The sequence below is a fragment of the Heliangelus exortis genome, chromosome 20, assembly GCF_036169615.1.
Source record: "Heliangelus exortis chromosome 20, bHelExo1.hap1, whole genome shotgun sequence".
Classification (NCBI taxonomy): Eukaryota; Metazoa; Chordata; class Aves; order Apodiformes; family Trochilidae; genus Heliangelus; species Heliangelus exortis.
Window position 1 is genome coordinate 10,904,304 of NC_092441.1, and position 26,271 is coordinate 10,930,574.

The 26,271-nt window shown below is 38.6% G+C and overlaps 1 protein-coding gene across 8 annotated transcripts in view; it reads left to right on the forward strand.

Annotated features, from left to right (window-relative positions):
- Positions 1 to 26,271, forward strand: part of B3GNTL1 (UDP-GlcNAc:betaGal beta-1,3-N-acetylglucosaminyltransferase like 1) — a 107,165-nt gene that overhangs the window by 69,507 nt on the left and 11,387 nt on the right. For 7 of the 8 annotated variants that reach the window (XR_011729938.1, XR_011729937.1, XR_011729934.1 and 4 more), the window contains 4 exons: positions 5,526 to 5,650; positions 12,797 to 12,932; positions 21,772 to 21,840; positions 23,389 to 23,463. Coding sequence is in view for 1 of the 8 variants with exons in the window: in XM_071764223.1 (XP_071620324.1) it covers positions 5,526 to 5,650; positions 12,797 to 12,932; positions 21,772 to 21,840; positions 23,389 to 23,463 (405 nt within the window). In the remaining 7 variants the exon portion in view is untranslated. The remainder of the gene's footprint in view (positions 1 to 5,525; positions 5,651 to 12,796; positions 12,933 to 21,771; positions 21,841 to 23,388; positions 23,464 to 26,271) is intronic. The other variant, XR_011729936.1, reaches the window with a different exon arrangement.

The following is a 26,271-nucleotide window of genomic DNA, read 5'->3' on the forward strand; positions in this document are numbered from 1 at the left end:
AGCAGTGCAGCCTTAGGTGTCATATTGCCACAAGTAAACATAGAAACAGGCCAACAAATCTCCACATTTCAGCCGCCTCCATTTGTTAAACTGTTTCCATGCCAAAAAGCTGCATTTCTCATTTGGAATTAAGTCTGAACACCTGTTCTTCATATTTCAGTCCTTAGAACAAATGGAAGATAATTCTTCCATGGAAAAAATTGTGGTTTGATGTTTTATGTTAATAGTATGGGTGGATTGATAGAATAGAAATATGTAAAATTTATATATAAGTATATAAAATTAATTCTTTTTATGTAGTCACTGTAGCAACGTCTGTGCAAAATCCTAAAGAGTCTCTTCAGAAATGGTGGCAAGAGCCTGACAGGTTTGCTTTATGCACTGCTTAAATGAAATGGTAGAGACATTATTTATGCAACCTCTGAGGTATTTAAAAATAGTTGATTTTAGCAAGCTCTGATGGTGTGCTGAGTATAGTAGTACTGAGTACAATAAAAGTGGTCACAAGCTTGTGTTTTAACTTCTCTCCACTGCCAGGAAGAGAGTCATGTGACCCATGAGCTGACTTGATTTTTTTCGAAACTGAAGAGAAGTGATCTTCCTCTTACCCACCTGCTTCAGATAAGCAGCACAGTGCTTCATTATTTAAAGAAGTAGGAGAACTTTCCTAAACCCTTCACAAGTCACACTTGAAAGTCTGTGTGTGACATTATCCCCATGCTGGGTTTAGCTCTTGTGCTTTTTGGTGTCTTCTAACTGCCAACACCATTGTAGGAAAGTCATAACTGTATCCAAAAGTGTCACAAAGTTCTGCTGAGGGAAAAATGCATTTGGTCTTGTATAATATGAGAAGCAGATGTCAGAGTTACATCTCTGTTAAAGCAGGGAACTTGGTGTATGTGAAAGTTACTGCTTCAGACCTTTGGCTGAGCCCTTCCTGTGTGCATCCAAACTCAACATTTTGTATTGTTCTGGCCTTGCATACTTCTACCAAAGTGGACAACAGATGTTCTGTTAATGCCCAAATGGAGATCACTGGGAAGGCACCTTATCTGTCTCCTTTGACATTCTGTCCTTCTGCTCTTGTCCCTCGTGTGCAGTGGCACTGAGCTAAAGTAACCCAGCTTGTGACTTCAGAGAAGTGCTCACAGAAATCACAGGCAGAGCTGTACCAGTGGGCATTGCTAAGGTGATGAGTTGTAGCATCCTGGCTTGATTCAAGCACTATTATTCTTGACATCACAATTGTAATATGCCACACTTGTTTCTCTCTCTAGAATTTTACCTCAACTTGGCCCCAAATTTCCTGTCACCTCTGCATTTAACCTTCCTTTTGAAGTGTGTGACAGCCTTAAAGTTCTAAACTAATCTCAAAGTGTAAACAAGGGGAAAATATTCTTAATGAGCCCCAGATGGAATAGCAAGTTATAAACCACATTGCCTTTCTGAATACAAACTGTGGCTCCAAGCAAAGTGTCTGCAGATCCCTTTTGATCTATTTTTGTGATAAAAGGTCACAAAAAACATGAATTGAGAGGGTGTCAAAATATCCTTTGGTTCACAGGAGACCAAATGCTGGAAAGCTCTAAGATAACTGTGTAGGCTATTAGGTGCTAACTAATGCCTCTTCCCATTTTTCCTGTTTTTCTCTGCCAGAGCACACAAATGTCATTCCCTCCAGAAAGGCAAGAAGTTACAGTAGTGCCTGAAAGGTACAAGGCCAAGTAGGAGTTTGTTGGTTTTGAACATGAACTGAATATGGTCAATCTGTCAAAGAATCTATTAGGGACCTCTGGGAGAAAATCTGAAAACCCAGGCACTAATGTCAGCAGCTTGGTATAGTTAAAGCTGAACAGAGATCTGTATTTGATCAAAAAAGGAAACAAATGTGATGGAGTCAATGATTAATTACACTCTATAAGCCATTTGAAAAATCACCCCATACCCCATGTCAAATGACACTTTGTGCTAATCTGTTATTAAATATAATTTAGGATTTACCTCTTCCCTTCCATTTGCCTTCCTTTCATCTGTAACTGAAGTTCTCTGTGCCAATACATTTTGGATGCAAACAATCTCTTGAAGCTTCCTCTAACTTGTTGTTTCCCAAACAATGAAGTGTTACAGTATTCATGTCTTATAACCAAAGAAACATTCTGTAAAGGCATGATTTTTATGGGAGCCAAAGAATGAAGTGACAAATCTGCAGAAAGAGAGGCTTAAGAATATCTTGGGTAATCCTGAGGAGAAACTATTAATAGCTATTTAATATGGAGTTAGCTTGTGGTTAGTCTGCTTGCATACTGCTGGGGACTCTCCTAAAGGAGGTTAAAGTAAGGAGTGTTTTCAATTATAATTTCTCCTTGCAATAAGTAATTTCAATGAGAAGTTCATAATAAAAAAAAATATAAATTCACATTTAATACAAAATCTGTCTTTAGAGAAAGAATAAAGAATGGATTATTCCCCATAATTACTTTTGTTTTCTCACCTTTAAATTGGAGAAGAGTTGCAATTTCTAATTTATTTTTAACTTACAGCAGCTCATTATTATTATTAGAAGCACACTTTGCACTGCATATGTTGGTGAGTAAGAGAGTTTAATGCCTGACAGATCAGTATTTGTTAGAGGCAAGAGTGCTTCCTTTACCCCCGGGTGTCTTTTGTGACTTGCATGCAACCAGACCCTCTGTGTGTCTCATTTCTCTAAGTCCAAGATGTAGCTAAAGACTTAGAAAAATGCTATTGAGCAGCTGTTGGTATAAGTATTTTATTTTTCAAACAAAAAACAAGAGTGCTTTGATTTTTTTTTTTTAATTTTTTTTTTTTTAATTCAACATCTCTGCTTTGTTGCTAAATGTCTCTGAGTTTAGAAATTTTTTTCCTGTTTGATCTTAGGTGTTGTAATATACACCTCTTGAGCTGCTTTTCACACAGTATTAATACTTGAATGTTTTTCTTTTTTAATGAATGTTCTAAAATGTGTAGTATGAAATGGGTGAGTTTAAAATAGCAACAAAGCAAATTCTTTCCAAAGTCCTGTAAGAAACAGGTTAGTATGGAATCAAAAGTGATTTCCTTTTTCACTCATTCTTTCCATTTGCCAATTTTAGGCTCCCCTGAGGAATTACAGCAATTTGGCTTATTCTGTCCAACTCTTCCCCTGATGTTGCTGCCTGGTTAAAGCTAGCAGTGATTTTGGATGTGGCCAGAGCCTGCTGGTTGGACAGAGGAGGAGCAGGCTGTGCTTTTCACTAGGAATAGTAACCAGGAGCTGCTGAGCACACCTTGAGTGAGGCAAGCCAAGGAGTTTACCCCTTCTTGCAGCAGAGCATCTGGGGCTGGGGTATCTGATGTGGAAAATTCTGTATGCAGTCCAGTAATATGTAAACATGCAAGGTAATTGTATTTATTAATGCCAAAAACTATTCCTGCAGTAGTGTATTGCTGAAATGCTGGACTGTGAATTGATACTTCAGCTGTGAATATTGATTTTCAAAAATTACATTATAATATTCCATTTAGTGGTTAAATAGCTGTCTCATTGAAAGCTGCTGATGGACAAAGATTCCTGGTGTTTAAAATGCCATCTGGATCCAATAATCTGTCTCAGCTGAGAAGAATCTCTTGTATTGCAACAAAATTCCATGCACTAGGAAGTCCCATCCCTGCAGGATCTGTAACACCAGTCAACATCTTTCCTCCTCTGAAAGCGCCTGGCAGTGCTGTGCTTTGTAATGTGAGAATCACTGCTGAGCAGTACAGGGCACCTGCTCATTCCTCAGCCTGAGTCAATTTATTTTAAAGTATTTCTCCCAGTTAAAGTAAAGCAAAAGAACACTCAGAATCAAAGAGCATTTTGAAAGATCCTTTTATTTTTTTGCCCTAACTCTTTTTTAATATATGTATGAATGGTTATCTTATATAAATGCTTATCCAGAAATGAAATGCAGATACCTAATGTGATGTAATCAAGTATCTGAACCAAAACATGACTGCTGCAGTAAGCTGATATGTGCTACAAAATTTGTGCCTGGCCTGACAATGTAATGTGTGCCTGGAAAAGGGGAAAAGGTTTAAGCTTTGCTGCTGACTCTCAGTATTTTCGTGATAGTCCAGAATAAGAAGTACACAGAAAGGGCTACAAGATAAAAAAGAATTTCAGTTTGTGTTTTTCCTAACTTCTTGATGACTGTAGTTGCTGTCTGCTACTCCAGCTTTCCCCAGATTTATTTTGTGGCTTTCAGAGTAGGTTCATATAAAGCATAAGTTGTATGAAACTCTCTGAAAGTTTTCTTCTGGATCACAGGTCTTAAAGTGGAAGTCAGACAGATACCTGCAAAGACAAACAATAGCTACAGATAAGCTGCCCCTAGCAAGCAGACAGATCAGAATCTGTTGGACTCAGACTTTGGGAGTTTGGCCCAATTCAGTGTCTTAAATCAATGTATCATATCATGAATTCTGGATCTTGGTTTGGTTCTGATTCTTCCCGAGATGCATATGTTCAGTTCAGTGTTTTGAGTTGGTTTTCCAGGATTCAAAGCTTTTTTTGTCTCATTTCTCTTCCTCTCCACCCACCCCCTCAGCTGTTCAGTCTGGTGGGTATGAGAAAGAGTCACTGAACTGTATTGCTCTTGTAACTAGAAGGCCAGAAGAAACCACAGAGGGATTTTGTGTCCAGCACTTTAATTAGAGAGACTCCTATTCTTAATTATGAAAGAAACTCAGAAGCTGTGGTAATGGGGAAAAAATGCAATTTTATTTTTTTAACTTGTGCTCCTCTTATTTCTCTGTTTTGAAAGAGTATCTCAAGTTGAGGTTGAGGTTTATGCCCCTGTTAGTTATGTGTATGGTAGAGCCTACAGAAAGAAATTATTCCAGTAGCTTTCCCTTCTTTTCATTTTCATTGTCACGTTATCATTCAGCTTTTTATTGATGCCACACTTAAGTATTTTATTTAGCCCACCTAGTTTTATATGTCAGAGATCTCTGGCCTGGTAAAATTGTGTGGCTTTTTAAACAATGGGCTGAAGGAAAGAAAAATCTGTATTTAAACATAAAAAAATGTACGTCTTCTAGCCATATTTCAAGAAGTTGTATGTATGGCAAAATGTAAATAGATGCTGCTTTTTCACCCTCATTATAAGGCTGTGTCTTTCCAGATGGGTTTATTCTCTCACGTGCTATGATGTGTCATGGAAAAAAGTTGCAAGTTTCTCTCACTTGGGACTAACCTGTACCAAGCTTTGTGTCCCTATCAAAATGAGGTGACATTTATTTTTCACTTCTGTCCTTGTGGTCAGATGTACTTGATTTTTTAATAGAGCTGTCTGCTTTTTTTAATACCTTTATCTTTTCTCCAGATATAATGACCCCTTGGATAACTTCACGGAGATGTACAGAAATAATATGAATAAAATTATTTCAGACCTCATTAATTTGGCAGAAAAGCAAAATGTTTCTTCAGATGTAGCTATGAACAATGGTCATTTCCCAGTCTAAAGTAACTGCTTCTCTTCCAGGGTGTTCCAGAAGATTTGTTGTTTTTTTATAAACACATCCAAAAGGGTGGCCAAGTCTTCCGAGTAAACCAGTGCCTCCTGCTGTACCGTTACCATCCCCAGGCTGCAACTCATTCCATCCTGGAGTAAGTTGGATATTTTTGTTAGAACTTAAAAATTAGCTTAATCTTGGATGACTGACAGCAAAAATGCTTGATCTCTTCAAGACATCACACAGCAAAATAATTACTTAGTTGTGTCTAATTGTTTGTTTGTTTGATTGATAAAATCTAAAAAGCAAGCACAGGATAATATGTTGGCAGAATCCTCTTCTGGTGGTGGAGGGCTCTTGTTTTCTGTTTGTTCTCACCATAATTTACTTTTGAGTAAGATACTCTAATGCTGCAATTGAAATTATGAATTGAAATCTTTGATTCAGGTGCTGTTGCCCCTACAGAGTTGTTGTACCTGTGTTAATGACAGGGATGGGGTGGGCACGTTTTAACATTTGACTAATATTCCTCTTTGCAACTGTTTTTGAAATAATTTCACAATAGGTATTTTGAGAGCAATGACACACTTTGGAGACTGCATTTTCTGCAGTGGTGTTTTCTCCACTTGCAGTTACCATTCCTTCAGCTGAGGCTTTGTAACTGATCACATGAGATCCTGCAACCTGCCTGAATAACCTCTCTGGTTATCTAAAGCATCTGAGTTTCCTACCCTCAAAGCAGATGACAATTATGTGATTATGTATCTCATCTGCTGAGCATGGCAAAGGCAAGCAGTGAAGCAGTAATCTCTGATACTTTGAATGCAATTGCAGGAACATGTTTGAAATCCATCCCAGTGGTAAAATTTTAGTGGGTTTTTTAACTAGGATTTTTAATTTGTGAAGTTTTTATTCTCTCATTTGTTTTCCCTGTGAACCATAATGTAAGAAAGATATTTTTTTCATTTTAAACCTCTATTTTAAAAATGAATTGCCTGAATTTTTGAAGCAGAAACTTGTAATACCAGCAAAAACATTCTTTTGAGAAAAATAATAAATCTTAAGCCTTCCATCTGATAATGTGCTGCATTTACATATATTATTTTCATGTTTTCAGAGGTCCAGGCCATCTAAATCAGATAATGAGATTTTAAAAATACCTGAGGATGTGTAAGAGCAATTAACTCAGGTGCTTCCTCATAAGCTGGTGTCTCCTGGTTTTACAGGGCTGGTCTGGCCCTAAAGAAAATGTTAGATTTCTCTTGCTGATTCTTATGCTGGTTCATTTTGGCTGTCAAAGGTGTTCTTTATGATCAGAAGTCCTGCAAGCTGAGCCAAGGAGTTTATTTCTTTTCTGCATTGACATTAATGAAAAATCATACAAGTTTTACTCTCCTTTAGGAGTTCCACACCAGAATCACAGTGGTAATGAAGTAAACTGATTTCTTACTGGTTAATGATATAAATACAGTTTTCAGTCAGTCCTATTTGTATGGCTCAGTAGAACTGACTGGTAAATGTAACCTTTTAATGTGCATTTTAGCTGTATATCTCTATTATTACAGTAAATACTGTAGTATGCTAAATGCTAATAGTATATTACTATTACTATACTAGTAGTATATTATTAGTAGTACTATATAATTAGTATTATATATACATATTATATATTATTACTATAAAATTAGTATTAGTACTACAACATAATACTAATAGTACCCTAAATAGCACATTAATAGTGATTAATGTCACTGTAGATTTTTATAGATGCATATATTTATACTTATTTGGGGTTTGCAAACAAATGTGAGGTAAATTATTTTCCTTTTTACTGTTGTTTAAATGTGTTTTGTTTTCTCTTGTAGCATATGAACATTTTGGCAGTTAGTTCCAAACTTTTCAGCCACACATCATGGGATGCTAGGACTCTTGAAAGTCTGTTGCCTGTATCTGTGGGAAAACATCTTATTCTTGGAAATGAGTTTGTTTTGAGTTTACTGCAAGCTGTTGCTTATTCAGATCAATAAGGCTGTGTGGCACAAGCACCCTGAATTACAGCACCCTGGGAGAATGTGGAAATAAGCTGTAAGCTCTTTCAGATGTGCAGTTGGATCTCCAAATTGGCACCTTTCTGGTCTCACTGGAAGAATCCAGGCTAACTGGGCTTCCTCTGGGCTTTCTGCTGCTGCTGCTCTTAGGGAGACTTCGTGGACATCCCAGTGAGGTTGTGTCACAGCTCCTCTTGTTCCCCTCTGTGTTGCCCTGGTGCAAAGGGCTGAGCAGGATTTCCTTCTGCAGATGGGTGTTTGCTGTGCAAAAAGAGGCTGATGGACTCTTCACAAGGGTTTAACTATCATTAAAGTTGGCTCTTTCCTAATTTACCTTTTTGTCACCCCACCTGACTTAATGCATGCTATACCTTTTCTAGAAGTCTCTCTTTTTATTTATTTGTAGGGTTTGAGCAGTGGCATTTTGCCTTTCACCACTGTCTTGTGTTGTCTTTGAGTCCAGATAGCCCAGACCTGGATTTGGAAGTAGTAACTCACCAACCAGATTCATAGCTTGTTGGAAATCAAAATTATGCTTGTAGGAAAGTTGGGTTTTTTTAATATATATATATTTTCTTAGCAGTTTAAGCCTAACTTGAGTTTTTTAAAATAGAGCTGGTTAATAGGACTTGTTTATACAAAGCTGCATGAGTCAATCATTTCAGGAAAGAAAGGAGTCACTTGTAGCCTATTATGGGATGATTTCAGTTTATGTGAGAAATTTTTATTCAGGGAAAAAATGCCTGACTTTGCATTTTGAAACTTCCTAAAGTATTTATAAAATTACTTGGAAATTTACGTTTAGTTATTTTTATTTAGTATATATAATTCTAAAAACTAAAGATTTTTGGTAATTTCCTGGGATGAGTATCCTTTTGGAATAAATATCTAGAGGTTAAGGTGTCTGTGATGCAGGAAACAAGATCTTGTTTTCATTCTCCCTTACTCTGGAGGCACCAGACTGTGTTAGTAAATGCTTTGGGTGTGTGACAGTATCTGAATGAGGTACAGGGTCTATATTCAGATTTCTCTGGGTGCATACAGAAATATAAACATTCTCAGTGTAATTTCATTGAGAGCCTTTCCTGCTAACTGTGCATGAGCCATTTGTGTTTTGAGAAACTCCAGTCAGGAATTTACGTGGCAAAACCCCACATGTTGTACCTTTCAGATCCAAATGATTTTATCTCATTATCCTAGGGCTGTGTGTACTTGGTGCTGCACAGCTGTGTTACACTGATTTGATGCAGTATCAGAGCTGGCTTTAAAGTGAGAAATACTGGAGTCAGAAAGCTTGGTGTATAATAAAACGTTGTTTAAGTCGTATATTTTGCCAAAGGGGAGAAAAGGGAACTCTATATAAAACAATGTACTTTGTTGCAAGATAAAAATCATCTTGGAAGGAGATGAGCAGTCAAACATTGTATTTGTCTTTAGGTACTGTTGCTCCTGAAGATGGGCAGTTGGGGCAGGGAGCAAATCTCTGTAGCAATTTACAAGCTTTTGGTCAAGAGAAACCTCAGATGTGCAGAAAATAAGGTTTGTACCTTCTGTCTGAGATTCAGCAATTCCCTTTTGTGCAGAAAATGTGCAGTGTACTTAAGAGGCTTACAGTAATTTCATATGCTGTGCATGCAGACCAAGTATAATAATACTGTAAGAGCTGCTTGTGCAGAAATAACCAAAATTACATCATGTATTGAAACCATCTGGTTTCAGGCACTAGAAGCTTCCTGTGTCATCGAGAGCAAAGGAGAACAGGCCCTTAGTCTGAGACACACATTTGGTTGTTTTAGAGGTGCTCTGAGGCATGGGTCTGGTGTCACTGGTGACACAGGAGTGCCTGCTTCATTTCCTGCAAAAACACAGGCATCCAGAAATAGGCAGGCAAGAGGAACACTGGAGCATATTCCTGTGTAGCTGAAAGAAAGATGAGGTCAACTGCATTTTTATCTTTTCTGCTTGCATTTGGCACTTCAATTAAACTTAGAAACTAATGACCTCATTAGATTCCTGAAAAATAAATGGTATTAGCATTGATAGTCTCTGTCTGTCTTAATAAGCCTTTCATGAAAAATAGGCCACAATGCAAACCCTGCCTCAGTTAATGACCCATGACCTGAAGATGAACTCAGATATTAATAGAACCTATTAACAGTGCAAATGTAATAACTCAGGGGGATGATATTGTCCAGTGATTAATAAGTTCACATGAAGTTCAACAGAACAACAATGACAACATCCTCCCCAGTATGGTCAAGGTTCAAATGGGATTCATTTCTGAATTTCCCATGAGGACCTTGAATTTCGTGTACAAAACCAGCTATCAAGAATCAGTTCTTTCAACTCTCTGATTAGAAAGTTCTCTGTTCTTCTAGCTCTGGATTATCTATCAGGTTGAGATTCACCTCTGATACAGAACTCTCATCCTACCATGAATAAAAATCCACTGGAAGAGGTCGTTGTCTCTTCCTGCCTGCTGTTATCCGAGTAGCACGTGGGACCAACCTATATAGAAAAGGTCAGATTTATGGATTTATAGTATTACTGTGGATGGTAATCAATGCCTAAAATTCCAGTACTGCTTTGGACATTGAACTTGTATTTGTGCATTTCTCAAGTGCTTGTACATCTGTCTTTGCTCTGTTAATTCACTTACGGAGCCTCAGTGGGGGAAGGAGGGGAAAGGCAGTCAAACAATATGGAGAGGTTTAACTGAGCTCAGACATTAAATCATATAGCTTTTATTGTCACATTATCTTTCATTTCAAAATAGGACTGGAGCAGATGTTTCTTGACTCCTGTATTCAGTCAGGAGGTCACCACATATTTTAACAGAGGTCCATTGTTACATTACTTGGGTGGATGGTATGGTAATAACTACTTGGGACTGAGGAACACACTTCATAGTCGTTCTCACCCAGTGCACGAATCCTGCACAATTTTGGCTTCTCTTCTTCCTTCCACACTACATAACTGATGGGTATTGGGGCTGAGGCAAATGAGATCCTAGGAAGATGACTTAAGGCTCAAGAATGATTTTCCAAGTAGAAAAATGTATACTTCTGAAATTTCTTTTGTGAAGAAGTGAGAAGAAAATGGAAGAAATGGAAAAAAATTATGTACTTCAAGAATGTGGGTCAAGGAGAAGAGTATTAGGATGCTGGAACAAATTTCAACAGTCAGAAGAATTTGTATCCCAACAAAAATCTTAAATGAATGCAGGCTAGGAAATTATACTAAAAGCTACCTAGAAACAGCTCCAATCCTTTCTGCCATGGGTAGGATAACCAGCCTGGGTTTGGGATAATGCAGGGTAACAACACCCCTCCTGGTTTTGCTGGTGGCAATGAATGCATAATAATGCAAAGTCTGGAAATAGCTGTGAGAATTGTCTCTGAGCAGTGGTTTGTGCAGCTTCTAGATTGTTTCAGGCATTTTCTTTACTCATCCCTTGCACATTGCTACAGTTCCATCTGTTGCACCTGCACTGGCTCTTAGAGGATGGGAAAACGACACTCATTCTCCCTCCAGACAGGAATCCCAGTTATCTACTCTGGAAACATCAAAAAATGTGGCAGATGAGGTGAACTGGAAACCTGAAGGGGATAACTGAAACTCTCCCTCTTGTCACTTTGTAAACTTTCTTGTGCCTCAAGCTGTAAGTTCTATAGTTTGTGCTGAGCAGGGTTTCACAAAGATGAAGTCTCTGATTGTCACTCTGCAGCTCAGTCACAAATTCTCCCCATAATTCTGTGTTTATCTGATGATCTCAGCTTGCACTGTTAAAAATATTTCAAGGTTAACTCAAGACTGCAAGGCATCTGATTTAATTTAAAATTTTTATTTAAAAGGGCACATGCAATATGAGGATGTTGGTTTTTTTCTTTTTCAAACTCAAGTGGAAAAGAAACTTGTCTGTGTCACTCAAGTCAACAGAACACACTCTGAAGTACCTCTGGGATGTAATGTAGTTTTATCCTTCTGAAGTCACATTTCAAAGTAAGATCAGTCTTAAAACCTTTCCATTTACGTGCAAAGCAATAATCTTCCCTTTTAGGAAGCTAGCAAAAGCTCTAAAATTTCCAGTAAAATGATCCTGGAAAAATACTTGACCTTCATATTTCTTTCCTTTAACTTTCCTTCTGGGAATATAGTAAGTTCTAATGAACACAGAAAAAAGCAAGTGTCAAAGGATGCCAGCAGCAGCTAAAGCTTTGCAGCAGGAATGCAGCTTGTGCTTGCATTAGAAGAGATTTGCAATCAAATCCAAGATTTTTTTTTGTTGTTCCATTAGCTGAAGTGCTGGTGCACAGCCATAGTCCTTAATACAGCATGGAAATTTTATATAGAGTAGCTGTTCTTCTTGGGTACATTTATTTGTGTGTGAAGTTCTTTCCAAGTTATCACACCTCAATCAATGATGAAGTGCTAAGCAGGATTTGGCTCTGCTCAAAAATCACACTCTGAAGTGAAGTGAGCTCTCTGGAGCTAACTAACAATCCCAGCAGGAATCCATGTGTATTAATTCTATAAGGGCTGCATGTATTTCAGACCATAACTCAGGGATGTGAAGGACCAGCACAAATAAATCACAGAATACCTATTGTTAAAATATTAGGTGTTGTAACCCATGTAGTCTTAAATATGATGTTACAGGGTGGGAATTGCTGTTCTGGAACCATACCTGATAGGAAGGGATGGGAAGTGACAGCTGGGAGGAATGGTCCATAGACAAAATGCTTTCCTTGAAGATGTCTTTTCTTTCCAAGTACTTATCTTGAACTTGTTGAAGATCACAACAGGTCTTCAGTATTTAAAGATGTTAAGAATGTTAGATGTTCCCTTGTTGCTGTTTCCAAGGCCAGCACACTGTTTGGTGTTAGCCTTATAGTTGTTTACCTCAACAGCTTGGCTTAAATCCTCTTGTGGAACTTATTACAAACATGAAGACATAAGGTGTAATTGGACACAGACATCTAACAGATTTCTTTTTTTTCTTAAGAAGTTTTATGAGGCATACCACTTCTTCCAAAAAAATACCAAAGAAAGGAAAAAATGTTCCACTGCTCTTTGTTTCTAGAAATGCTATTTCTTATAAAAGGCATCAAATAAAGGCACAGTCACATTTGTGTCACTGCTGAATAAGATTTCAAAACCTTTAAATCATCTGGATGTGAGTATGTACACATGCATATAGCTGTATCATCATGCTTTAGGGGTCAAAATCCACCCTTTTTCTAACTCTCCAGGGAAACCATCTGGAATCACCGAGTCAGGTTTCTTGAAGACAGAGTCCTGAGCTCCTGGACATCATTCACCATTTGGAATGCTGGCAAGCAAGGCAGAAAGCTCTACAGAAGTTTGTCACCAGCTAATAGGAGAAAGGTGAGTGGGTAACACATGTGCCAACCCACTTTCTTCTCTTTCATATACCTCATTGTTTCTTCTAACATAATGTAGCAAAATTCTCTTAAGTTATTTTGTTGTTAAAGTACTAGCTGATGGCTAACATAAATTGGAGAAATCACAATATTTGGTTTGCAGTGCTGGGTTGCATTATTGAGCCTGTGTGGGGTGTATCTAGTGTGACATTTGCACCCCTGTTCCTGCTTCTTGATGACAGAGCACAGCAATAGACCAGACACACCATACAGAGCTGGGTAACCATACAGCCAGGTACCCGAGGTAGTAGAATAGTTCTTCATTTGGATGGTGTAATACTAAAAGTACCTTGTCCATGTTTATTCAGATGTGTGTATTTTAGTTCCTAAGGACAGGTCCTATCAGATGTTGATCAACTTGGTTTGTACCATGAGGAGTAGCTGTACTCTGGCTCCCTTTTAAAAAAGCCTGATTGCTTAAAAAAGAGGAGTGTAATGTGGGGTAAAGGAGCTGTGGTACATAACTCTCTATGTTTACAATCAACTGAAAATGGGGGGGGGGGTACTTGTATTTGGCAATGACAGATATTTCTCTAGAGAGATTTGTCTGAGTTTAATAACTTTATATCATATTCTTTTGTGTAATAACTTTTTGCTATATAAAGGCCTTAGGGCTAATGTCAAATGGTTGTTTCTTTTCAACGTGGAGCATTCATTTTATTACTGAACATGTTTTCTTAAAAATATGGACAGGAAGACAAAATGACAAATGCATTTATAAACTTGAATAATGTAGTGGCCTGCAGACCACACACACATTTAAGAAAAGACACAAAACAAAACAAAGGATTCCACCAACTTACTAGCAACTATTGTACCTTTCTGTCTGCAAAATTATGAGAATTATAAAATAAGCCCCAAGGGATGAGCTTATCTGGTACATTTATGAGATATTACATGAAAAATAGACTATGTTGTTTTTGTAGCAGTGTCTTACCATCTTAGGTGTTGGGGTTGTTTTATTTGGGTGTTTTCTAGGTTTTGTTTTAGTGTCAAGCCAAAATAGAAATTGGTATTAAGGTAGAACACCTCTCCAGCTCTGGGTTACATTTGTCATCTGTTTCTGCAGGTGACTCATTCAGTTCTTCATATCCTGTTCAGCAAACATAATGACAGTTTAAAGATGTCACTGCAAAGCTGATAAAAAGGACAAGAGAAAAAGAATATTGGTTGGGTTTTTGTCATTTTTCTGTGTAAGCTACCTCTCCTTCAGTGAGGAACAACCTTCATGGCCCAGGATGCTAGCACTGACTGTGGTTCTAATTAACTGGATCCTCAAGTTCTTTCCAGCTGACCTTTAGATAACCTTTGCTTTGGCAGGGTTGCAGGCCACAACAGTATTTTGCTTCTCTCAAGGTTACACTTGCAAATATTCCAGTATGCTTTAGTTTGATACTGAAATACTGCATTGAGCATTAACCCATTAATTACTGGGTACTGTGTCAGACATTTAGCAAGCTCACAGGCCAGATACAGTTGCACATGTCAGATAGGACTCATTTTGCAAATGTACTGCAGACAGCTGCTGCTAAAATGCAGTCAGTCTTATCCTTAATACTTGTAATCAAACTTTATCCACTAAGTCTGACACGTTATCTGAGGCTCAGAGGTTTTCTCAATAAGCAACAAAGATAAATAGCTTCAGAAAGGGACTCCTATCATCCTAAGTGAGAGCAGAGGCCTAGCTTATAGATAGCTAGTTTAGTGTTATCTGTAGGTAAGCACTAGGTATTTATTTAGTTGTTCAGGCTCATTATGATTTCCATTGTAACTTCCTAGCTCTTCAAAAGTGAGATCCAAAGTTTCTCCGTCTCAGTCAGAACTGAAGCTGAAAAGATATCCTAATGTTTCATAGTTCTTGGCAAAGATATGTGGAAGTAATTAAAAGAGCTCACTTCTCAAAGTGCTAATCAAAGGATTTTGCTGCTGGAGACTGAGAAAATAAAATTTGCAGTAAGTAGTTTAGGGCAGTTCTCATTTTATTCTAAATTAATAACAGTAAAAGGAGGCTAGTTAAACCCCTTGCTACACTTTTCCTTGAAAATCCTTCAGGTGTTTTGTGAGTAATCTCCAACTCTTGCCAAAGACACTAAAAGCCCATATGAACAAAGGTTGTAAATAGTTGTTGCTTCATCCTTTCCAGCCCTAAAACCAATAAAACCCTTTTCCTGTCTCACTCTTTAAAGAATACCTTAACAAGATTTAAGATTTCATATAACCAGTTAATTATGAGAACACTGGAGATTCAGTATCATTTTGAATCTACAATTAGACTCTGGGGTTGCAGAGGCCCTGGAATATGAATTCATCAATTACACATAAAAATACAATTCCAAAAGCCCCTTAAGAGAAAGTTTTATCTAACATATAAATACAATTGGTATTTTCTCCTCTGAAGGTCCAGTTGTGTGAAACAGTGCAATCTTAAAAGGTGTAATCCCTTTTGAAATGCAGGTTAACTTTCCAAAATAAGTTGTGTAGTTTAACTAAATAGTATGCTTTAACTATCTAAATTTTAATTTCAGTTGGTTTTATACTTTAAGTTGCTTAAACTCTTGAAAATTGCACCTGTGCTCTGTTACACTGCTTCATCCTCTCACTGAGATTCAGAATTTCACTGGGGGTCATGAGAATGGTTTCAGTTGGATTGTGGAGTCACAGCAAGGTTGTTTTCTGAATTGGCACTGAGTACCTATAGAAAATTTGGGATTCAGTCATAGAATAAACAATGAAAAAAAACAGAACAAAAACCTGTTACACCTTGCATTATTTTGTAATTGTGAAAAAACCCAAACCAAAGCCAAACTGAACTCTAATAAATTTTCAGGAAGAGAATTAATGAGTTAGAATCATAGAATCCTAGAATGGGTTGGGTTGGAAGGGACCTCAGAGCTCATCAAGTCCAACCCTTGATCCACTCCCCCCGTGGTTCCCAGCCCATGGCACTGAGTGCCACATCCAGGCTCTTTTGAAAGATCTCCAGGGATGGAGAATCCACCCCTTCCCTGGGCAGCCCATTCCAATGCCTGATCACCCTCTCCAGAAAGAAATTCTTTCTCATGTCCAACCTAAACCTCCCCTGGCACAACTTGAGTCCAATAGAAAAGACCAATAGCCCGACTTAAGACCAATAGAACTGTCAAGCTAAGGGCATGTAAGAAAATATCTTTTTCAAAAAAGAATGCTTCCAGTATTTTTAGAACCTGGTAGCAAAGCAATTGTATCCCTTATACTGACTAGGGTTTTGTGGGATGTTTGAAAAGTACAAATATGTTGCATTTTTTTTTAGAATACAGAATTCTGGCAATTCCAGGAAGCAGCAGTCTGTGTGTGTTCATGCTCACTAACAAATTAATACTTCAGTGTTTTTGGAAAACAGGCTGAGTTTGAATTATGGCTATGTTAAAAGAAAAAAGGACACCTAAGCAATATCCTCTCTTTCCCTTCAGACATCTGTATGGTGAATATTAAAATAACACTTTGTCTCCAAAGAGTTCAGGCAAAAATCCAAGTCTCAGTATTTTTGCTAAACAGCAACACAAGAAAAAAAATTATTAGACTCATAAGGGTTTTTTTTTTATGAATTAATTACCAGGATCTCAGTATTCTTAGGGAAATTCTGTTTCCTGGCTGTCCCTTTCTTGATTCAGGCAATTGACAGTGGTTCAGTATGAGCATTTCTGCAAGAATGAAGTCAAACAGACCTTTTTTGTTTAAAACACATCCGTCTTGTCTATAATTTGCAGCTGAAGATGGAAACCAAATGTTTTGGGGATGCTACATATGCCTGGAGGGTTTCTGAGCTGTCTTGTCTGGTCTTTTATTCTCCATCAAAATTTAGCTAAAAGGAGAACTTCAGCATTAACATTTTGTGTCATTTCCGATAGCTGAAAATAGTAGCCAAGTAGTGAGCAGAAAAGGAGAGGGAAAAGACAAAATAGGCATCAGCTAATTAGTGGCATGGAAACAGTGCCAGCCCATGAGGTTTCTCTATGACAACCCTATCCACCAGTGGCAAACTTAAAAACTTTAATATGTATTTTGTATCCTCTTTTTCCTAGCTCACCATCACATTTGTTTCTCTTCACCTTTTCTAAAAGCCACATCACTAAACCACCAACTCAGATCCTTCAGTTCACACCCAGAAGTAAGACATGTTTAAGTTTTGTAGCACCTTAACTGCCATAAAACCTATGAATGGCAGTGTGAGAGACTGAAGGGAGGACAAAAAAAGCAGAGAAACATAAATAAAGGCAAGAACTGCACACTCACCTGGACTGTGGAGCAAAAAACAGAATGATAAGAAGATGTGTTAAAAAGCCTGGAGAACAGGGAGAGAGAGAGAGAGAGATGAAACTTGAAAGCTTCAGTTAAATCCAGGTATAAACCAGGCTGAAATGACATGAGAGAAAAATAGAGGCTTCCTATTTACTACTGTCAATACCTTGTGGTGTACTGGAAGATTCTGAGGCCACTGTATGTCTCTTGTTCAGTTTGTGATTATCTCTGCCTATTTGAACTTGCATTATAATGCCTTCAAACTTTGTTTTGAAATGAATGGCCAAAATTGATTTAACTTGCTGCACAGATGTATATTAACATGTTTCCAAGGCTTTATATAAGCTTGACTGAAAGAATTATAAATAGAAGAATCAACAAGGTCACTGGAAGTTTAAAATGGATAAAGATTGCATGAAATGTGGGGAGAATGCAACAGGGAAGGTCTGCTGCTGTAGGATTTTGCAGAGTTTTCAGGTTGTCTTCATTAAAGATAAATTTTATCAGAGCAGTTGTTGCAATCAGGAGGGAGAGGAGACAATGTGCAGGTGAGCACTTATCAAAAGGATTGTCCTTTTGTTCTGTTGTACTCTACTCAATTACTCACTCTCACTTGTAAAACTTCTTCCAACCAGAACAGATCTGGAGAATTTGCTGTGATTGTTTTGTTGCTTTCTGTGAATGATCATCAGAGACCTCAGGCAGACCACAGGTGAAAATAAGATGAGGACATAAAATTCTATGAAGAATACCATAAAAGGACATTACTAGGTTGATGAAATCTTTTAGATTTTCCATTAGGAAATTTGAGTAGAATGGGAAGTGTAAGAAAACATCCTCTGCAGTAGCCAGAAACAGTAAATAAATCAAATATGAAACAAACTATTAATTCTTGTGTAATTAGTAGCACAGCTCAAACAGCTTGATAATTACAGTTGCCTCCCAAGCCCCCTCCTGATTAATTCTTACTCTGTACATTGGGAGGAGGATTATCTGCTGCCCATTAATCTCCTTTTACCACAGGGAGGTCTGATAGTCTCAGCCTGTGTGTCCCTCCACACAGATCCTGTGTTTATTGAAAAGGACCAGCCAGAGAAGTGCTTTTATCTTCCCCTAGCAGATTTTTTTTAAAGTAAATATCTTATCTCTTAAGCCACATAAACTTTCTTATGAGGGAGAAAACGGTTTCTCCTTTTTCCCTTAGGCCTTTGCAATCCATGTTTATAAAAATTATTTACAGTAATTATGTAGCTTATACCTACCAGATACTTAGCTGTGTCTTCTAATTTTTAGCTGAAAAAAGTAACAATCTTTTTGCTTTGTTTTGGGATTATGTAGATTTTCATACAAGTGGTGTTCAAATATTTAATCATTTATATATATGTATATATGTTCTTAAAACTGAAGTGTTATATGAGGATTTGATAAGCTTCAATGGAGACATATTGTCAGAGGCATTGCAAAAGAACCATTTTGCTAGAAGGAAGGGAAAAAAAAACAACTTGAGACTGCTTTATAGCTTTGTAATTCATAGGTTCCTCCCTGGGAGACAGGAGTTCTTGTATAGATAGATGGTCTTAATAAAAGATGAAAGAAAGAAGCCATTAATGCAGAAAAATAAATAGGTAACTGTGTTTAGCCTGATGGTATCAAGTGAATAACTTGTATGAGCCTGATGCCTTGAGTTCTCCTTGTAGGATAAACACCCATGCATAAGTCCTGTATTTAGGCTCCAGACTTAGATTTTCTTTTATTGGAAAATAAATAGTGTGTGTCAGGAAAAAAGTTGACTTGCATTCTGGCCACCCACATGGTGCACAGCCTGGCAGAAAAATTGCCCATACAAGTCTGACATGTGCAATACTGTAAATTGCAGATTAAAGCTGGCTGAATCCATAGAAAATTAGAGTGGAGATGCCTTAGTGGTAATTCAACAAAAGGTTAGGATAATTGCCATCTTCCAAGGGAAATAAGTTACAGCCTTACCTCTCAAGTTGTGGTGTTTGGTTTGGTTTTTTTTCACATGTTTGGTGCTACCTGGAATTTCATGTGCTGGATCCTCTGGAGCTGGGTGGCTTAGGGCAAATTCTGCACATTGTAGAATTTTCTACACATGGTAGGGTGAGTTATGGCACAGTCTGAGAGGAGCATTATGGTTATTGGTAATCTGGTGATACAGGAGCTGTCTCTGGTTCTCTGGCACCATTCACATTAAGATGAAATCTGTGCAGCAGTCAGGGGTTTATTGATCACTGAATTATCACTTGCTGAAGGTGAACAGTGTGACACTTTCCATCTTAAAGCTGAGCTCTCTCTTACTTGCACTAAAGTGCAGCTATTCACTTATGTCAAAGCTTTTGGTGTTTTTTTCTTTAACTATGGGATTATAAGCAGCTTCTTGGAAGCCAATTTTAATGTATTACACTGTATTTATTCCCAGAACTCTGTTGGGCTGACAATGTACATATATTCTGCCAAATTTTGTTTGTAGTGACCACAGCTTCTACAGCAGTAAAACAAAAGTGGTGGAACTGAAATGTGCAGAATATTGGAGAATTTTAAAGGTGCTTAACCCAGAATGACAAGTGTGCAGCTAAGTAACCTCTCTTTCCACAGTGGCTTGTCCTTGCTTCCCTACATGTATTTCTGTGTATGGATGTACAGGTGTGAGTAAGATGGTTAGAGGAGATCTCAGGATTTTTGTGATGTTGATGGAGTTTGCTGCACTCAGTCCACACTATCTGATCCTTCAAGGACAATAAATCATTATGGTGATCATGGAAATAGGGCCAGGGATGTAAATTCTATTAACTGTTTTACAGACAAAAAAAAAAAAAAAGTAACAGTTGTCACTGTTTGCTACTGTCTACCCCAGCCTACGTCCATCAGAAAAGACCTTTGTATCATGTCTGGTAACTTCTCAGTACTGCTCTGAATTCCCTCATTTCTCTCTTTCCATTTTAATGCCTGAAGGAGAGGGAAGTGTCCTTAGTGCACTCCCTGCATCATCATCTTCTGGCCTCTAATGCTGATTCCTTTTGTCATAAAAGCCCCTAAGTGAAAATTTAATATTTGCCTAATGTTCTGTTCTTTATTTTGGTACTTGTTTTAAAGCATCCTGTCTTCCAGGTATATCTGTACCATATCTACCCTTAAGGGTGCCCTCCCCCTCCAGGTTATTAGCTGTATTTTCCACATTAATTTTTTGTGCTGGTGGTGTTCAGCTGTATTTGTAGTCCCTTGATAGTTTTGTTTTTATTCTCTTTATGTTGATGTTTAATGGAAGAACTGATACTATGTTATGTAAGGATTTGTGTAGAAAACTTCCATTGGATAGTAGTTATATCTACAAAGAATTTTTGATGTAGAAAAATTTATGTTGTAAAGAGTGCAAATCTTCTCTGGCCATGGCCTGGAAACCCCTAAATCCCAGTTCTGTTTGCCTGCAGTTTTCCCCCTGTGCTGTGAATGTGGCACTGGGAGTCAGGAGTAAAGCAGCAATAAAGAGAGCAAAAGTTCAGCATTGTGCAGCTTGTGTCAGAGCTTTCCTCTGCACAGGAGGTCATGTTGGGTAACACAGAACTATCTTAATCACAGGAGGAAAATGTGACAGAGCTTTGGAGACACAGCAAGCAAGCAGGCCAGTCTTTTGCAGCTTCTCTAATGTAATAAATTAATAAACAGCTGGATGGCTTTTCAAATTTTCTCAGCTCTAAGTGTTGTTAATCGATTTTTAATGCAACAATTAAAAATATAGGAAAACTGCTATCCAGCTTTCACCAGGATAATTGATTTCTGCAAAACCTTAACTATCAGAACTGTTCTGCTTCAGTGTAAGAGCTCTGTGTAGATAATCTGAATAGATCCAATGGAAAACAGAGGAAAACAGTGATGTTTATTTTAAAAAGTCTTCTGAAATGTTTCTGGCAACCTAATGGTTAAAAGATGAGGCCACTGTGTATTTTGGATTGCAGACATTTATTCTGCCTGCATATTTATGAGGAATGCACACAAAAAACCCATCTGAAATACTTGTCAATGTGGGCTGCATGTAATGCCTCCCAACCTACAGTACAAATAACCAAAATGAAGTAATTGTGTCATTAAACACCAAATCTTCTGAACCTTTTAACTGAAAAACACGAAGTCCAAGCCCCCAGCAATTCCCCTGGTGAGTTGAATCAAGGCTGGGGTCAGCAGAGCAGTGGTGCAGCCTGAGGGGCTGCTTGGGGTGGGCAGGAGGAGGAAGATCTGGATTATCTGATCCTAGGTGTCCAGTGGGAGTGAAAGTGAGGTCAGTCTCTGGGTTTAGTTCACTTGGCTGATTGCTGAGGGTCTGAGGATGCAGATGATGGTCTGGGATGTTTTCTCTTAGATCACCTGTTCCCATGTTCATGCAAACACAGCGAGTGCTCACAGACAACTGCACAAGTTGCTGTCTCCTGTAGATACAGGTGAAGTACCTGCTGGTAGCCAAGAGTGGAATTCTGCTTCTCTTTTGCCAGGTAACTGCATTTTGTGATGTTGATGAAAAGAAAATAACAAAAGGATTCTACACTTATGAAGAATCTGAGGTTGGTTGCAACTTCTCTTGCATTCTTTACTGTGATCTGGAAATGCTCTGGGAATCATGGTGAATGAATACATTGCTTTTAAATACTGTGTAGCAACTTGTTTTAGCAAGGAGGCTGTGTCAGAAGCCTTGGATAGCTGGGGATTGTTGCTGGAGTGTGAGCTCTGGAGCCAGAATGATGGATCTCACACTTGCTGAAATCAGTTCAGAAAGACAGAATTACACATACTCTGAAAGATTCTGGTGGTATGGTAAAATGCAGCCTTCACTGATAGCTTTTTCTTTTAAGTAGGGGTAGAATTTGGCTCATGATGGTTCAAAGTCAGGTATCTCTTAAAATAAAGAACATTTCTGCTAATAATGGTAAACTCTTTAGGATAGTTAAACTGTATCTGAATAAAACTTTTAAGTTCCTTGAAGTTGTAGGCAGAAACCTTTTGTTTCCTAGAGAAGGAAGCATTGCCATTTAGATGGCAATAAATAAGTCATATAGGAAAACTGTTTTCTTGTTGCAGTTTGGTGAAAAGGCAGTTCTTGGTTTCAGTGGGCAGGGGATCAGCTCCTGTGAACACAGTCTGGGAGTGCAAGCTGAGGGGACAGCCCATGGCTCAGGGGTGGTCTGGCTGCACTCTGCCCTCAGCCACCTCCTCCCACTGCTTTGTTTATTGTGGGTCTGGCAGTCCTGTGGCTGCAGGATTCATTGCCTGATCTGGCAGAAAAGGAAGCCTCAAAATAAAAAAGTTTTCCAGCAAGTTATCTCATGAATCAAATTACCCTGAGGGTGGATGATCATGGTATCTGGGAGTAGGACAAGGGAGGGATGGAGGAAGAGGAGGGGGCACATCCTGCTCCTGAGGTACAGCTTGTGGTTTGTGTAACTGTGAAGTCAGATTCTATACTGGGAAGCTGATGAGGATTTTCAGCTGCAATAAAGCAACTGGAGTTGAGGACTTTGACCTGGAAAACTGAGGACTCACTCCTACTACTGTCAGCAAAACTGGTACAGATCCTCTGCATCTGCCATGATGATTGTGCTGCAGCCTGCTGTGAATCCTTAGAAAATTCTGCAGCTTGGATCCATGGAGTCCCAGCTGGGCTGTGCCTGCAATTGTGCCTGCTCTGCTGCTTCTCTGATGGCAGTAAGCTGATGCTGCTCACTAAAGTGGCAGAAAATTGAAAAAAAAAAATCATATTTTTTATGGGGTAGGCTGTTAAAGCAGCATATCTTGTGAAGTTCAGAGAGGGAGTTGTTTGGGAAAGAACTAAAAGTAGAAGTTGGAGGTAAGGAAGCTGGAGAGGAGTGAGACCTTCTGCTTTCAACAGCAGAAAGCTTCATTCAAAGAAACACAACTGTGTTGAAAGATTGTGGTAAAAAAATAAGGGGTACTTGAAACAACTGGCAAAATGATGAGTGCATGTGGCCAGCTGGGCTGTTCAGATGAGGTATCAAAATAATGTTTTACCCTTTTAGTGTTCAGTAGCTCCTAAAACTAAGCTAACAAGGAACCCTGGATGTCTTTTCACTGAAATCTCCTGTTCTTTCCTGCAGGACAGACCAAAACCCAAAATTCCCATATGTCACTTCAGAGATGCAACTCCACCTTTCATCATCTGTGTGAAGCTGGTGAGTACCCCCTCCAGCTTTCACTTGACTCCAAAATCAGGATTTGTTCCTCACGAAAATTAATTTCTGTTTACTGTAAGTAGCTTTTTTTTTTTTTCAGAAGCTTTTACCATTTCTTTCTTTCTTCCTTCTTTAAACTGGTTCAATTGACCAAATGACATAACTAGAAGATAACCAGCAGTTATTTTGCTGTTACATTTAAAATAGCAAAGCACAGTGTGTGAGGTGACACGAGCTGTAAAGCAAAGCAGCAAATACATGCTAGTTGCAAGCACCAGGGAAAGGGTCTCTAACAGTAACTAAAATCTGTAGCTACATAAAGATCACTGATGCTCTCATGCTGAACTGGATCTGTTCAAAGATTGATCAGCTGCATCTCCTGGGGTAGGGGCTGCTTTTACCTTAACACTCCAAACTTTACAGTCAACTCTGAGATCGTAACTCTGAGTTTAAAGCCAGACTGAAAGCACCTCAGGGCATTATCATGTACTGTTGGTTGATAAACTCTTGGATAAGCCAGTAATGTTACAACTAATTTAATTTTTCATAGTACATATAATGGTGGGTGGAAGTCCCTAGACAAAACATCTGTGCAACCTGTTACAAAGCACATTTAATTTCTGAAGCCCTTACAATGAAACTCTTATGCAACATCTTGCCTGAAAACTCTGGCCCACAGCTTCAGCTCTGATTTCAGCACATTTTCCACTCATGGCCACTGAGCATTTTCTACTTGCTGATCCCAGAACACTGTAGGCCATGCAGTGTCTAAACAGTAGGCAATGTTGCCTTTGGAAATGCAATTTGACCTCTGCTTGGAAGAGTCTGATTTTGTAAATTTACTTCTAAAATTGGTATCTGTACCGAAGTGTAGGAGGTGTAAAACCCAATGGAGGGAGAAAAGGAATCTGAGGGTCCAGGAAGCAACCAGCAGTGCAGAACCAAGAACCTCCTGTTCCCATTGGCTTTCCCAGCTGGTCTTAGGGAATAATTTTCATCAACCTCTCCCAGTGCTGCCATGGCTGATGTGTTTTATTCTTCTCAGGAGCCTTTGTGGAGGCTCAGAATCTGTGACATCCCACTACTTGCAGGGTTGGGGGTTAGAATAAAATGTCCACATTTTTCAGTAGTTTTGTCATGCAGAGCAGTCTTCTACCAAAACAAAACCAGCTGATAAATGTCTGTGGTAAAAATACTCAGGTATCCTGTCTGCTGCAGCTTTCAAGCTTCTAGACCTGACCACAAGAGGAAATGGCTTTTAAATGGGTTCAGAAGAGCACTGAACTTTTTCATTCAACTGTGTCGATATTGTGCAGTAAAGAACAGCCAAACCCAAAACTTCCCACTTGCTTTGCTTTAATTGCTTTAGCTCCTAACTTCTTCCAACATACTTCTGAAAGTGGGAGAACAGGAAAGACTTGGACAGGGGATATTAAGACTGCATCAAATGAAAGATGTCTTTTCTGTGACAGCTATTGCTGCCTCTCTAATGCTATTCAACCAGATTTATTAAAACTGTGCAGAAAATTTTGCTGTAAATTCCTTTGCAGAAAGAGTGCTATTCTTGCATGGAGCATGGGGGGGGGGGGGGGGGGGGGAGGGGCACCAGAACTGTGTTTAAAGGTCACAAATGTCCTGTATGTTCAAACCAGACAGGGCAAGGAGCTCTGTGTTTCAGGCCATGCAGTCAGGAAACACAGAGAAGCCCCAGGTACTTTCTGTACAGACAGATCTCACTGCAGCCTCGCTCCATGGTGCACGGGACTGTTGGAAGTTTGTGTAAGGAACTATTAGCTGCAGATCCTCTTAACTGATTTCATAAACAGAAGTTATTAACAAATTCCTAAACAGCCCAGAGTTCCAAATTTAGCTTTACTGTTTACCAACATAAGTTCATCTGCAGGAGAAAGTGTCCAGGGGCCTTGTCTTTTGCTCTTCATGGTAAGGCATTATTTTTAGTTTTGCTACAGACAAAACCCTGCATGTTTATATGCAGCTGTAAGAGGGTAATTTTGAAGATTAGATATATTTATTCAGTGGATTGTTTGCAAGCAATGACTCTGTTGGCCGTGTACTTGAAGTGCTGTTTGCTTATTTACTTTTTCAGGCAGTTCCTCCCTTGCCAGCATTGGTGCTGCTTTGTTACCATGTAAATCATTTTTTTGGAAAAGTTCTCCCCTGTGATCCTTGCTCAGTTTGTGTTTTCAAATGGCTTCACGAAGGGCTGTAGCTGGAAATCTGCTGTGGTGTGAGTGTGTGTCCAAGTTTTTGTTGAAGAGATACAAGTGGCTTTAACTTGTCAGCAGCCCACAGGACCACTTCACCCAAGGGTTTGCACTCTGTGTTTTGTGCCCTGTTCTGGCATGGATTCCAAGTGCTTGAAATGAAAGGGATTTCTATTTTTCTATCTCAGCAATTAAACTAGTTTGGTTGTATGAAGTTATCAGTAAATGTACTGTTAGAGCAGTTATTGCAAAGTCCTGCCTTGTTCTGTCAACCTCAGCTTTGTGCTCTGGGAATGAAACATTCAGGTTTTAACTCTCCTGCTTGATTTAGCTTCTGGCTTTTTTTTCTATATAATTTTTAACACTTCTTTAGAAAAAGTTCAATTTTTCAGCAAGCTAAAAGCAACTGTTTCCTACTCTGTGTTCTAACTTGGGAAGTCTAGGGTTTATGAAATCATTAGTGGAAGATAAAGGTTTTAATAAAGACCTTTTCTTTTTCCTGAGCAGAATTCCCTTTTGATGTGTGAGATGAAGTTTTGCAGATGGAGCAGTGAGTTAGGGGCCTTAACTGAGTTGCTAACCC